Here is a 14,991-nt window from a genome sequence, read left to right as displayed (position 1 = left end):
ATGCTGACCACCCTAGAATTAGTGTGTTTTAAGGAGAAATTCAGGAGCGTCCAGGAAGAGCAGGGTTTAAGGTGTTGCAAAATCCATCTAGACACAGCTCTAAAGCACAGCTTCCTCAGGAGAGGCCTAGGGGCAGAGTTTAATGACCAATATCACACACACACACACACACACACACACACACACCCCAGAGCGTTGGCCTCCCCGCCCTCCACGTGATGCGTCAGCATCTTCTGCATGGGGAGCAGACGGGAGCAGAACTGACCAGCCTTGTCAGACGCCCCCTAACGGAAGCTCCCGGCCATACTGTACCTGGCCACAGTGGTTGTGGCTGGCTGTTGGGTGGGGAAGATATAGCCCCCTCTAAGGTGAAGTCCAATTTTGTCTCCAGGAAGTTCCATTTCCACTTTCTGCTTCCTCCACGTCACTCGGCCCCCCTGAAGCATGAAGACAAATCAGACATGTTGGCATGACAGGACATTCACCTCCAACTCTCATCCACCCACGTGCTGAGGCACCTACAGCTCTCTCCTTCACCACCCAGCTGACTTACTATCTAGCTGTGCAAACAAGAGAAGGGAAAAATCAAGAACAACAGGTTTTGTCATCAGCTGGGGGTTGGGGGAACATGCGTGCCACGCTGAGGCTCTTGGACATACATGATATGAACCGATAGTTCCAACGCATGACCAAGCTCAGACTGTCCATTGGCCCCTCCAGAATCTGCCCATGAGACATTCTACTTGAGTCTTTATCTTACTGGTGAATGAAGTACATGAAAGTATGTTTATCAGATTTCCCCACGACTGATGTTAAGTGACTTAGGCTCCCTTCACTGACTCGGCTGAAGTCACAGGCGATGCTATAGAAACACTCAGCTTATGGGGAGATGCTTCACTCCGTCTACACGGCGGCAACTGTGGTCTGGAAGAGTTTAAGAACAGTCGGTGCTACTTACAGTCTCATAATCATACCAGATGGCATCAGGCACATAAGCTGCCACCTTCTCCGCACCCTGAAATTAAAACAAAATAGTGTTCTTCATAATGAAGCCCAGCTGCTAAAAGGGATAAAGTATAAATGTCCTAGCATTCTTCACCATACACTGAACGTGCATACATGACATTTCTTGGCCCTGTTATCCAACCATGTGTTTCTTCTAACAGGAATAATAGAGGCAATAACTTGGCAACCAAAAATAAAAAATCCTAAATGGAACCACGTCAGGAATGATAATATTGAAACATATTGTGGTGAAAACGCCAGCTTTATGTTGATCAGCTCTCTCAAAGTTCACCACAGTCCCTAGTGATGGGGATTATTGTTCTCTTACCTTCCAGCTGAGGCACTAGCATGACACCTGTACCAGCTCACATCGGTACTAAGTGGCTTGGGCATCAACCACCCCCTGAGCTGCCTAACCTTCGGGCAATGCTGGGTCCCTGCTCTGTTCTGCCTCTACATCTCAGAGCGAGTGATGATCTGCTCTGATAACACATAGGACCATTCCTAAACCCAGAGCTGCCAGTACGTGCTTCTACACTGGTTGGGAACTGGGTCAAGAAAAAAGACTTCTGGGGAAAGAAACAATGTGGAAGGATCAGATAGCCAACTTCCCCAATTTCCAGCACTCTGTCTTCAAAGCTGGCTCAGCCACAAACGTTGGAAATGGGTTTGGGATAAAGAGAAGAGAAATGGTCCCAAGGAGAGGGTGGTGGGAGCAGAAGCAGGGACCGTCAGCGTGTCTCTCTGGGAACACTTGCCTCATCCAGAACTGGAGTGATGAGGAGGCCAGGCCCCCACAGAAACTGCTGGTGCACATCCCAGGTGTTGCTGTCGTTATAGAACCTGGAGATCGGAGAGACGTCCTCTGAGGTTTGGGCCGATGCTTCCTGGAAGCTCTGGGGCAACCCCCCTCCCCAAGTTATTCCATGACTCCTGCTTAACTCCCATCTCCCCACTCCTGCAGAGAGAGGTGCTTGCTCCCGCCCATGTACCTTCCTAGTCTTCCCCCAAGTTGAACAGAAGATCCTCTCCCAGTATCTACGCTAGGCAGGTTCAAGGCTGAATTCTATCTGCCATGTCTCCTTTTTAAAAACAGTAAGTGAAGCAGCCAATACTTTTTAAAAGTCAGCTGACTATCGAGAAGGAACTGGATCTGATCACAAAAAAACAGCAGGTAATTTACAATTTTACTCTTTTCCAGTATCTGCCTCTTAACAGAGAATTCCAGGAGATGGCAAAAACTTACCCAAAATAGTGAATATATAAAAGAGCACATAGGTACCCAATGGTTTAAAATGTCAGACACATAAGGACATTAACTGTGTTTTCACAAGGAAGTACTCTGACGCCCTAGAGCCTGAACATAATGCATTAAAAAGAGACCAATTCAAGCTACCAAATCCTTTACATTAAAATTAAAGAAACTAAGGATAAAAGACCTAAAATGATTTGTCTTAGATAAATAGTTGTTGATAGAACAAAGTAAAGACCGCATTTGCATGATGCTTACTCTAGTTTCCTTTCCAAAGAGAGCAGGCTCTGATACTTAAAATACCCCTAGAATAGTAGAGTAGTATCTAGGCAACAACAGCCTTGCAAATATCAACTGGGTTTCAGGAAATATATATATATATATATATATATATATATATATATTTGTATTCCTTTAATTTTCACTCTTGTATTTGATGACATAATCGATGTCACCCAGATGCATTAATGAAAGTCCTTTGGGTTAGGTGAACTCACTCATGCAGAAGGGGCCTGGCCACCGTGTCCCCCCGGCTATGAGCGCGATAGAGGAGCGTGTAGAGATAGGGCAGGAGAGTATAGCGGATAGTGAGGTAGTGCCTGGAGGAATTCAACAGCAGAGAGTCAGCTCCAAAGGAGGCAGGATCCTGGGCCTGGAAGGAAAGGAGTCACAGTTGAGATCTGGCTATGAGCAGCAGACGTACCTGAAGAATTCCAGACCCCACCCATCGCAACTGAGAGTTTCCGTCCTGGAAGACCTGGGGCCTGGGCTGCAAACGTGGCCTCTGATCAGCAGAGCTGGGCAAAGGGAGGCCATTCCACCAGGAAAGTGCCACCCTGCACCCTGCAACTCAGCCCCCTTGACACAGTCTTCAGGAGTGCCCTCCTGGGGGACTGCCAGGTAAATCCTTATGAAACATTTTGTCATTTGATTTTCAGCACAAAATGCACAATGTGGATAAAGCGTACAGAGGTTTGATGAAAACCTCCACAGGCTCGCCATTTCCTTGACTGCAGCGGTAGAAATAGCAGAGGCTGTGGCGCAGGGCGTTGGAAGGGTGCATCTGAGGTCCTGGTGCATTGCGAGCAGGGGACCAAAGGAGCCTAAATGAAGAACCAGGTAGGAGGATGGCTCCACACCTTCCCCAGAGGCCGATAGGTCCAGTCCTAACACGAGCCCAGTTTATTTTGATCCTATGTCCTGGAAGACTTGCCTTGTAGCCTTGGCCATTGTGATTTCTGGAAAATGGGTAGAACGCTCCCAGCTGTGTCCACCGTCGGCAGAGCTCCTCAGGGGAATCCAGCGCAAAGCCACATATGTCCGCACCCACCTGGAGGGACACACGGCAGCTCAGGAGTATACCCCACTTTGCTTCCTACCAGGTGCCTCCCACCTGCACTTTGCTAACCTCTTACTGAGAAGGCCAATGTGGTGTGATTGGATGAGGTTGTATCCTGTGTCCACTCTTTATTGCCAGGGGACTCTGAGTCACTTACCTGACCCTCCTGTGCCTCAGTTTCCTCACTTTGTTTAAGTAGGCAGTAATTAGCTACAGAAGGTTTTACTAAATGAGCTAACAGAAGTAAAATACTTGACATACAATAGCTTTCTGATGAATAGTTACTAGAAATACTGCTGATGTTATTATTTTGACCACACCACTATCAGAATTAATCTCCCAAAGCCTAAATCTGATGCTGTGGCTGTTATTCAAAAATGTCCAGCATCTCCTCGCAGCTGATCCTATCCGTTCTTCAAAACCTGGCCCCAACCCACCTTTCAGCATCACTTTGTATCCCAGTTCCACGCACCAACCCACACAGACCCGTCCACGTCTCCCCCTTACTGCTTTTGCTCATATTTATTTCTCAATATTAAAATGATGTCCCCCCTGAGCCTGATAAAATACACCCACTTTTCAAAGTTAAACTCAAGTGCTATCATTTTTCACGAAGTTTCTGTTGACTCCCTTCTCCTGACCCGCTTTGTTCCTTGTAATCTTATCAGAACTAATAATTTTCTTACTCAGGATCTCCCTTAACAGTTTACATGAGTTCCTGCTGGCACATTTACCCTAGTTTGCCATAATTGCTTATATATATATATATATATATATATATATATATATCCTCTTAATACGTTATAAACTCTTTGGGGAAAGAGAAGGTATTTCTATTACTGTATTTATGGCTTTCTCTACCCTCACCATGCATACCTAACTCAGTACCCATAATGGGAGGTCAATAAATATATATGTTGAATTTAACTAAAAGATGAGGAAGCCACTTTCAGGGTGCTGGTAATGCTATGTTATGTTATGTTATGTTTCCTTATCTGGATGCTGTATACATGGGTGTAGTCAGTTTGTGAGATTTATCAACTATATACTTAAGGAGTAAAGAGAGTACATTCTCGGCACCTTTTCCTCACTGTGCATGTATGTTATACGTTAATAGGAGGACATGTTCCAAGGATATCACTTCGAGGTTGAGCCTTCTATCTTTACAAGACAATACAAGGAAGAATATCATGGCAGCAGAGCCACACTGATGCGGATGAAACACAGGCTCTAAAGACACGAGATCCCTGGGGCCCAGAGGGTAGGAGAGGGAAGCCTTATGACTTGAAAATGTGTAGGATGAAGCCTTCTGGGAAGTGAGGCTTATAAGAGAGCTTGGGGTGTGGGCTCACCATGGGGATACCAAAAAGGTTGAACTCGAGCATGCCGGGGATGGACCATCGCAGGTCATTCCAGGTGGCCGCGTTGTCCCCCAGCCAATGGGCTGCAAACTTGCCAGATCCCGCAAAGGTGGAACGGGTGATAATTAAGCTTCTCTTATTAGGGAACACAGTCTTGACAGCTCTAGAGGAGGAGAGAGACCTAGGAGTCAACGTGCGACCTCAGCCCTCCAACGGCAGCCAGGCACCCCAGAAGTCAGCACCCCATTCTCCTCTTCTAGTTCTCCGCCAGTAGGGTCAGAACTGCTGATAGGAGTGGATGGCACCATTAAATGTATTTATTTAATTTTAAGGGTTGTTTTATTTTTGTATATCAACAACACCATAATTACCAAGACTTTCTAAAACAGACTTGAAAAGGCTAGTAACTAGCAGTATACAATTTTTAAGGAACAAAAGTGAAATTTAAATTTACAAAGCTGTATATACACACAGTGGGGCAGAAGTAGGTTTACCGTGGGAGTACACAAAACATGGAGTTTATTCTTGTATTATTATTCACTAATTATTGTATTATTTTCCATACAAACAACTGTAAATCTACTTTTGCCCCATCCTGTGCATTGGTCTTTCACATGGTGTGATTCTAGACATACACAAAAATGAACTTACGAATCCCCTCTCGGAACCGAAATTCTTTTTGAGTAGAAACACTTTGGTCACAATTTTGTAGTAAGAAAAGCCATTTTAAAATTATATGTTGATGTGGGCATTTTTATAAGTAAATATAAATATATAATCTATATTTTTTAAATAGGAAGTCTATTATATGCTTTAAAATCGTTGCTTTATAATTTTTTTCAATAACTTCCAGGAACGTTGAAATTATACCACGACTTTGCAGATGAATGAATGTGGTTTCGGTCTGGCCTCCTTCTGCCACAGCAGGAAACAGAGTAAATTCTCAGTACCTTTTCCTCACCACAGAATTTGAGTCCACACACAAAGGCAGACACAGCACCACAGAAGGATGTTAAGCCAGCATCTAAAACCCCACAGCACATGAAATTGCTCCCATCCTCCAGTCGACAGAGTGTGACAGAGAGGAAAATACATGGGCCTAGGACCCTCAGAAATGGGCTTAAATTCTGCTTTTACAATTTATTAGCTGCTTGACCTTTGTCAACTTACTTCTCTTTCTTTCTTCCAAACTTCCATTTATTTTATTCCTTCATTCTTCCACTTCATACATTCCATAAATATTTATTGGATTCCTTCTTCCCATTGTGCTAGGTAGTTTCTTTATTCAGCAATAATAACCATACTTATCTCATGAAATTCTTAAAAGTAACACTGGCACCTAGTATCTAGCAAGATCAATAATTTGCCGTGCATTAAGTGCATAGCAACAGTGGCCTTACTCTGCTGTGGCAATGGCCATGGAGTAGCCATACAGGTTGTGGACATCATACTGCCTGCCCCAGTGCTGCACTGCGTCCATGCAGAGACTCTTGCAGAACAGGTACCCATCCAGGACTCCTGGGACAAAAGAGGGATCAGAGAGTCAGCGCCTAAGATGCATGTTCCCTGCTCCCTGGCTGTTACAGAACCTGACATGGTGTTCCCCGGGCCAGGGGGCCCATCCTGTAAATGGGCACATGGCCTCCTCACTATTAGAGGCCTCTAGATTTGGGGCAGTTTCTCTGGTGTATAAAGAAATGGTGCTGGCCCATCACATTCTCCCACCTGGGTGCTCATGTGACCAGAGGCAGGCATTTGGAAGCAAGAAGATCCAGTTAGACTTGATATTCAATCTGAATTCTTCAAACTAAAAGGGTTTGAAAATTTAAATACTGGATGAAAGTATAAGTTAATCTTTCATCCCTTCTCTCCATGGACCAGATATTGTAAAGGACAATTGCCCAGTCTCTTTCATTCATGGATTCTTTTCTACTCCAATTACACCACTCTGGTTCAGAACCAAATGACCTTTGGATCTTAACTATTGCAGAAGTTTCTTAATGGCTTATTGACTTCTGACCTATTGATTTTTCTAATCCATACTGCATATTAATGCCAGATTATACTTCCAAAACCATTCACTATCGCATTTCTTTTTTATTAAAACATAAATAGATTCTCTCACAAGAAGAATAAAGGGTAAACTGCTTAGTCAGTCCTTCAACATTTCACTCTGACCCATCGCTCCAATTTCTATTTTCCTACCAGATTGGGAGTCTTCATAAGATGCTCAGATTCTAGCAGCTCGTTCCTTTCTTTGTCAAGATGCAATTGGTCTGAGAGTCTCTAGGTTTCTTCAGACCACAATAACTACTGTGGTTTCAGACCACACCCGGAGAGACAGTGCTGTTCCAAGTGCAATCAGAGCTCACTGGCATCATATTCACCAACTTTGCATTTGAACTCCTAAGCCATGGGTTCTGGCTTCCTTTATCCTATGGTTCAGGTCTGTTCTTCACACTCTTCACATCACCAGACTTGATCCTCCTCTGAAGACCAAGCCTGATTATCTGGTCTTTCTCTGGCAAACCCTGACTGTGGGGGACACTCTAGGGCAACACAGAACAACCACTAGCCACTGGTTCCTGCACCACATCGTCCCTGGGACTCCCCCTGGACACAGCTCAGACTATAGGTAGAAGGAGTAGATTGCCCTCCTTTGAACTGATGCCTCACTTAGGAAAGCATGGAGTATTTGGGCTTTCTTTCTTAACTTTCTTCCTATATTACCCACATTCTCCTTTCCATATGTGCTCTTATGTACAAACTCCCTTGCCAAGTTGTTCATAGGCATCCTTATGAATTTAAAATGCCAAATATGCATTGCCGCTTTAATCAGACTAACCACCAAGACTTACTGGGAGTGAATGGGGGATAATTTAGATTGCTTGTCGAACATCCTGAAACCGAACCATCGACGAAGTTGGAGAGCTCATTCATATCCTACAAGACCAAGAGCATAAGTTATTAATTAAAAAATGACATGTCAACTTATGTTGTACTAATGGTGTCTTGTTTGAGGAATCAGAAAAAAAGGATCCTTGATGCTTTTTTAAAAGCTTCTTATGTACATGGAGAGAAATAGATATTGTTATCTTCTCTGTACATTGAACAGTTCATGGAGACAGTTCTTTAAAAACCCTTCAAAATTAGAGATGTTTGTAATCACTGAAAATGAAAACTCTCCAAACACATCAGGTGAAAAAAGACTTCAAGTTATAAGATTCAGTATATATCAACTTACACATTCTCTGTATAGCCAAATATAGCTGTGAATATACACAAGTACACACACACACACACATATATATATATACATATGCATATAAACACATACATAAGCAGAGAGAGAGAGAGCAAGCATGTGCCAACAGTGGTGCAAGTGAAGGGTCAGGAAGAGACATAGCAAAATATGTCTTTAGGTGACAACATTTTAGAGGATTTGCTTTCATCTTTTTAGCTCTCTGTATTGTTTGAATTTTCTATATTTCTCTTGTAAACAGAAAAAAAGTTCAACCCTAGAGCTCCCTCGATTTTGCTAAACATCTGTTGCTTTGCATTTGCTTCCATTTGACAATATACAAGATATTTGTCCTTACTGAAGCCACAGCTTTGTCTTGCACCTAGGTACTCTGGCTCTGATGAATTTGTCCAATATCTCCAAATGCAAGGACCTTGAACTGGTAACTGAACAATATCTGTGCTTGTGACAAGGTAAGGAGTATAATTTCTGCTTCAGTTCATTCATATATAAAAGGTGTGCTAGACTGAGGAATAAAAACTGATTATTTCCAATTCTAATGATCTGATTTTCATTCTGAGCTACATGAGCGTTGGTAACATTATTTGAATAGAAAGATAGGGAATCTGAACATCAAGAAGGTAAAAATCATGACCACAGAAGAGACACACAACTTTAACATAGACCATGAAGGCCTTGAAATTGTTAAAGATTTTGCTTACCTTGGTTCAGCCATCAGTTCAAATGGAGGCTGCAGCCACAAAATCAAGAGAAGGCTGAGACTCAGAAGAGCAGCAATGGAAGAATTAGGCAAGATCATCATGAACAGGGATGAGGGTCATTAGGGGCCAAGGCTAAGCTCATTCACACCCTCATATTCCAAATTACTGTGTATGAATGATAAAGTTAGAGAGTGGGGAAGGCTGATGCCCTGGACCATCAGAAAGACAAACAAGTGAGTCCTCAAACAAATTAAGCCCTGAAATATCACTGGAGGCAAAAATGACAAAACTGAAGCCATCCTATTTCAGACACATCATGAGAAGGCAGGGTTCTTTAGAAAAGACAAGAATGTGCAAAAAAAAAAAAAAAAAAAAAATAGAAGGCAGCAGGAAAAAAGGAAGGCCAAATAGGAGACAGACTGACTCCACCAGAGAACTACAGGCATGAGTCTTACAGGGACTGAGCGGGGCTGTTGAGGATGGGACATGGTGGACGTCAGTCATTCACAGGGTCTCCAACAATGTAACACACACCAAACAGGGAGTGCTTTATTATTGCCATCCTGGCTTTCTGCTCCTTCACTTCCCCCTATGCTCCACGACTCAATGATAAAGATATACACAGTCTGAATATTACTCATCTAATAATCGAAACATTAAGAACTCACAATCCAGATTCCATCAAACTCCACTTGCTTGTGGAAAAGCTCAAATTCCTTTGTCCACCACACAGCACACTCGGGGTTGGTGTAATCAGGAAACACAGTTTTTCCAGGCCAGACCTACGGAAGAAGAAAGAAGAACATTAACCAGAGTGAGTAAAATGAACACAGAGTAAAAGAGAGTACTTTGAAAAAAATCCCTAAGATGATCATGGCAACAGAGATGCCCGGGCACAGGTCCTTCCTGGTTAGGAATGTGAAGCACTTCAAAATGCTTAATATAAGTGTCAGAAGGAGTTAAACAGTGACTTGAGGAAAAAACTTATTTTAAAAAATTGGTTAAGTCCTTACTAATCTTCAACTCTGGTTCACCCTTCCCTCCCACTTTCTCTACTCCCAGTTCTAGGAATGATAATTGAGGGAATGGACTGCATCAATTTCAACCAGTCCATTACAAATGGTGGGTTCTAGCCATCCATCACTCTTCTCTATTCCTTTCCTATCTACTTCCCCTCAGACACTGGGCACTTGGGTCTGCAGTGGATTAGAAAGAACCAGCAGGTAGCACCTTCATGGAAAACAAGGACAAAGGAAAGTTTGAGAAAGGAGTCAGACTTGTCCAATACTATAAAGAAATCGAGTAAGAACAGGAATGAAGCAGTTCTGTTAGATTTATCCATTAGGAGCAGCAACAGCAAAGTGATGGGGGAAGAAAGCAGACAGCAGTCAGTTGATGAATGAATGGGAGGTGAGGAAGTGGATATTCTATATGGGGACTTGAACGTGAAGGGAATGGAAGAGCTGGCTAGGATGGCCGGTAAGTATCTGGGGATAAAAGGACGGGGAAAGTTTAATCCCAGGATACACCGGGCACCTAAAAATGTGAAACCAAACAATCACACACACACACACACACACACACACACACACACACACACACACAGACCACCAGAGCCCCTCCACCAGCCCTCAGCTTCCCCATTAAGTTACCTCCCCGATGAGTGGCGTCACTCCATCTGAAGCATTGATCCATATCTTCATATCTGAACCCCTGTCGTACGGGCCATAGGGATTACTTGAGGAAGAGTTGTTGGAGATAGCTGGGTCCTAAGAAGGGGAAATAAGAATGAAGGACTGAGCTTTAAGCTAGAGGCACTCTAAGGAGGCTAGGAATGAGGGACAAAGGAAACGGAGTTGGGTGTGATGACGGGGGGCAATGAGGACGGCACACACCACAATGATGACCAATTTCTGTCCATGATTGTGCAACTCCTTAGCAAACTCGGAAAAGCCTTTAAAATCCACTGGATTATAAGTGAAGTCCTTCCTCCCATCCATATAGTCAATATCAGCATGCTGAACATCCTGGAAGAACACATGAGGCACACAATTTAGTGCCCAGGAATTTCCCTGTTAAATGACCCAATTCAATTATTTCATGATACACACTGACTCTGTGCTGGACTCTGAACAGGATTCTTAATCAGTCTCTGGCATGTAAGTGCTCCTTTTTCCAGGTAATTTCAAAACAAATGATCCATTATTTCCCTAGGGCCTGGCCCCACCCCTGAGTTAAGTTAACTGTGTCATCCTACCTGGTTGCTTGGCCAATGGCATAAAAAACCAGTCTAACTCACAAACCACAACAATGACAACAAATCACAGAGGCTTGGATCAAAGACTCAGGCAGTCCCCTAATTCTACCCCATCCACAGGATGAAGCAGAAATGGGGCTGTCTTCCCCCTCATTTTACCACCCCGCCTCCTGTATAAAAAGAGTGGAGCCCAGAATGAAACTGACTCTTGCTGTGGGACCCACATATCTGCCTCCAGGGAGCTGGGATGGAAGAGAAGGGAACTATTCATGAGACTGTTGGGTTTTTCCCTTTGTAGTGCTTGTAAAAACCTCACTCCGCATTATACAACTGACACATTCAAATTCAACCATTTAAACAAAAGCATGACGTATTACACGTACACACTGTATCCTTTTGCTCACTTGAATTAGGAAAAGCTTTGAAAATGAAATGCATTCTGCAAATAAAATGCATTATAGGAAATGTAGTTAATACAGTAAGCCTAACAAAATTTTGCTAATAAAAAATGTGAGAAGAAAAAAATAGAGACAAAAACAGATCACCTCCTAACCCCAGAATTGTTGCCTCTTAGTTCTATTTCCTGCTAAAAGGAACCAGTTTCTTGAAGGATGGCATGCCCATAAAAAAAAATTAAAAAAAAAAAAAATAAAATAAAAAGTCTTCCATTCTAAATACATAAAAATCTTTACACTAGATTTTTTTCTTAACTCAGGAGGAGAAAGTATAAACCATTATTCTTATTCCCTAAGGGCACGTTTTTATTTTGAGAGGATTTTTTAAAATCTTGCTTACATAAGGGAGCTGGGCTGCCCGGTTTCTCTCCACGACTTCCTTCATGTTGTCTAGGGTTCCGTAGTCATAACGACTGAGATGAAATCCAAGGGACCAGTAGGCGGGTAGGGCTGGCCGTCCAATGAGCTGACAGAAGTATTTGAAATAAAAATGAGCAAATGCCCGATTTTTAATAAAACCTTTACTAAACATTGGTTTAGGAACCCAAAACACACCCCATTTCCCAACACACTTTTTTCTTAATGTTAGACTGTTCGTCTGCTTTCCCAGTCCCTTGATCCATCACTGAGGTAAGGTCAACTTGTGTTTATCAGATTTACAATAGCTACTTAGAATAGCAGATTTTCATGAATCATGGTTGCATATTAAACTTGCTTTCCTTTGTGCTATTTAGGATTTTCTCACCTCTAGATACTCCTGAACCACTTGTTCTGGGGTGTTTCCCAGGAACACGTAGAAGTCCAGAATCCCCCCAATGGTGCGATAAGTGATGGCTGGTGTGGGCTGGAGGGAAACCTCTTGATAGATTAAAAATGAAGAAATGAAAATTAGAATTTAGTTCAGAGTAATAATTACAAAGCTTTAGACCAGAGGCTCACAATCATCTGCACATTAATAAAGTGATCCTAAGATTTTTTGTCCACACAGGGACAAACTCTGATAATCAAAGTCCACCTTCACAGCACAGGGGAGTCCAAGCCTTGGTTCTGTGAGTGACTTTGATCATGGGTCACTAGAGAGTCTTAACTCCTGCATCAGGAGCCAGGTGCTCATGAAAAAGCAACCAGTTTCATGAAGGGGTCCAGAATAAGCCACTGGAGCATAAACTTTATTTTAGGCTGAAGACATTCAAGTTTCTGAAATCTCTTATCCACCTAAAAGCAGAACCTCCTAAAAGTACTCAGTTGTCATAAATCCCCTCCGCTGGAGCAACCCTAATCTTCTCTGAGACAATAAATCAGCACCACATCCAAGCAGTTATTGTCACGTGAATATCACAGCTCCCCCCTGTTCTTCTAAGGGCTCGTTTGCTTTCCCCTAAGTGCCTTTTATCCCTTCCACCTCTTCTAAGAAGCCATTTACTTGTTCTATCACAGTGCTTTTCTCCCCCTCCCATTACCTGTTAGGAGAATATGTAAGCCCCAAATTGTAACCACTTCTTTGAGTTACTCTTCACTGAGCATTCTTGAGTGTATGTATGTTACATGTATAAATAAACTGTCTTTCCTCTTGCTAACCTGTCCTTTGTCAGTTTGATTCACAGCCTACCAAATACTGAAGTTAAGAGGGTAGAGGACAACAATTTTTTTCTCTGACATTCACAACCACATAACATGCTGTGCCTACCCCACACCCCACCATTATTGCAGGAATATAACCCAACTAGACACACTGAGGTAGCAGCCTCAATGAGTCGCACATCAAGCAAGAGCCAATCTGAAAACAAAGTCAGAGATGATAATATAAATTCAAAATCCCTCTAAGTCCCAATCACAGCTCTCAGAAGTGAGGTCTCCGCATACTCTTGGTTTGCACTGAGGGATAAAGTCCTCAAAATCTACTGAAAAGTATTTTGTGGCCACAAAAAACAACACACGCTAAGTATCTAGGCCTTCCCTCCATTTTCTGGTTCCTTTCAACTATCTGCAATTGTATAATCTTTGTGTTATTTCAATCTGTTCTTTGACTACGAGGTACCTCAGAATCATCTAAAATTCTACTAGGTATCTTAAAACCACCTTAGATTCCCTAGAGTGATTCTCAAACAATCTGTAGTGAAGGATCAGATCTTAGTTTTTAAATTTACACTTCTTTGCAAATGGATACTTCCGTAAAGTGACGTGAAAATGCACTACTAGGAAAAGGTTTATGTGTGCACTTGGATGCTACACTGTTTACTCTCGATTTCTATACTCATCTTACTATAGAACTGAAAGAGTCTGTGAACCATCCGTGGGCCAGGCTCTGAGTATCCCGCATCTAGTCCTTTGAAACTCGGTTGAGAAGAAGATGGGGGTCAATGTCCTATGCCCATCATCAACCCTGGGGGATTCCGATACGTTTCTTCTTCCCTGGTGGTGATTGATCCATTGCCACTAGGATCCACTGTTACTGGTGCAAGCAGGAAAAGAGTTGTTGAGAATCACTGATCTAATCTAAAACCTTCAAGGATGGGGACGCTAGTTAATTTCTAGAACCCTACGATGTTACACTGTTTGGTCTTAATCGGATTTTGCTCTGCATGACCCTTACCACTCCACTTTGCCTTGCTACCCTTGGAGTGTCTGAATGTGACATTCACTGCTCAGTTGCAAATCCCTGGTTAGGCCCAGCTACTGTCACCATCACGCCCAGAGACACTGGCTGTTTCCCACCAGAGCTCCTATCACCCCCTCTACTGGATGGAAGTCTAAAGAAGAAGAAGAAGAAATTGGTAGAACCTGCCCCTGAGTAGATTATAGGAAAGGGTTTGCTCTCTTAACCCTATAATGGAAAACATTCCAACAGAGGCAAACACAGTCAGGAGAATCGTAAGCTAGGAGAGAAACCCTACTCTTGGCTAGTGTAGGTCCACACACAAGGCTTTGAGCTATGGCACAGCCTTTCTAAAGGTCTCCATCCCTTTTATCATTGTGCTGTAAGAAAGGGACTCACGATCACTCGTGCATTATTTTCATGAATATCCCATTAGTTCCTTTACCCATGGCATTGCTGTTCATCAGAAACACGCCGAAGGACAACCCACTAGCGTCTTCAAGGCACAGGAAGAATGTCTGCGCGCCATACAAGTTAGTTCCATCCTGCGGAAACATAATTGAAAACCACAAATTTATAATCTAGTTGTCCAAACTCCACATGGCCAGAAATGACTGAGGAAATCAGTGTTCCTCGTGTGAGTAACTGACAGGAAACTCACGGTCAAAGAAGACACAACTGACTTTGAAAATGGAAGCATGATATTCGGTTGATGTTCCCACTAGTGAACCAGGGCTCCCTTAGTAAACGAGCCAGCTGTGAC

General features: G+C 43.0%; 1 protein-coding gene across 1 annotated transcript in view; it reads right to left on the bottom strand.

Annotated features, from left to right (window-relative positions):
- The window catches only part of MGAM (maltase-glucoamylase), a 73,936-nt gene that overhangs the window by 36,157 nt on the left and 22,788 nt on the right, over positions 1-14,991 (bottom strand). The window contains exons 8-21 of the mRNA XM_090287600.1: positions 14,674-14,773; positions 12,378-12,490; positions 11,973-12,098; positions 10,816-10,947; positions 10,573-10,689; positions 9,589-9,702; positions 7,816-7,900; positions 6,358-6,475; positions 4,949-5,120; positions 3,471-3,587; positions 2,755-2,909; positions 1,764-1,848; positions 959-1,015; positions 313-437 (exon numbers count right to left, since the gene is read on the bottom strand). Of these exons, the coding sequence (XP_090143726.1) occupies positions 313-437; positions 959-1,015; positions 1,764-1,848; positions 2,755-2,909; positions 3,471-3,587; positions 4,949-5,120; positions 6,358-6,475; positions 7,816-7,900; positions 9,589-9,702; positions 10,573-10,689; positions 10,816-10,947; positions 11,973-12,098; positions 12,378-12,490; positions 14,674-14,773 (1,616 nt within the window). The remainder of the gene's footprint in view (positions 1-312; positions 438-958; positions 1,016-1,763; positions 1,849-2,754; positions 2,910-3,470; positions 3,588-4,948; positions 5,121-6,357; positions 6,476-7,815; positions 7,901-9,588; positions 9,703-10,572; positions 10,690-10,815; positions 10,948-11,972; positions 12,099-12,377; positions 12,491-14,673; positions 14,774-14,991) is intronic.

Source organism: Furipterus horrens, unplaced genomic scaffold (genome assembly GCF_987537825.1).
Source record: "Furipterus horrens unplaced genomic scaffold, mFurHor1.1.pri manual_scaffold_9, whole genome shotgun sequence".
Taxonomy (NCBI): domain Eukaryota; kingdom Metazoa; phylum Chordata; class Mammalia; order Chiroptera; family Furipteridae; genus Furipterus; species Furipterus horrens.
The sequence above is the reverse complement of the archived record's forward strand: the minus strand, read 5'-3'. Positions and strand labels throughout refer to the sequence as shown.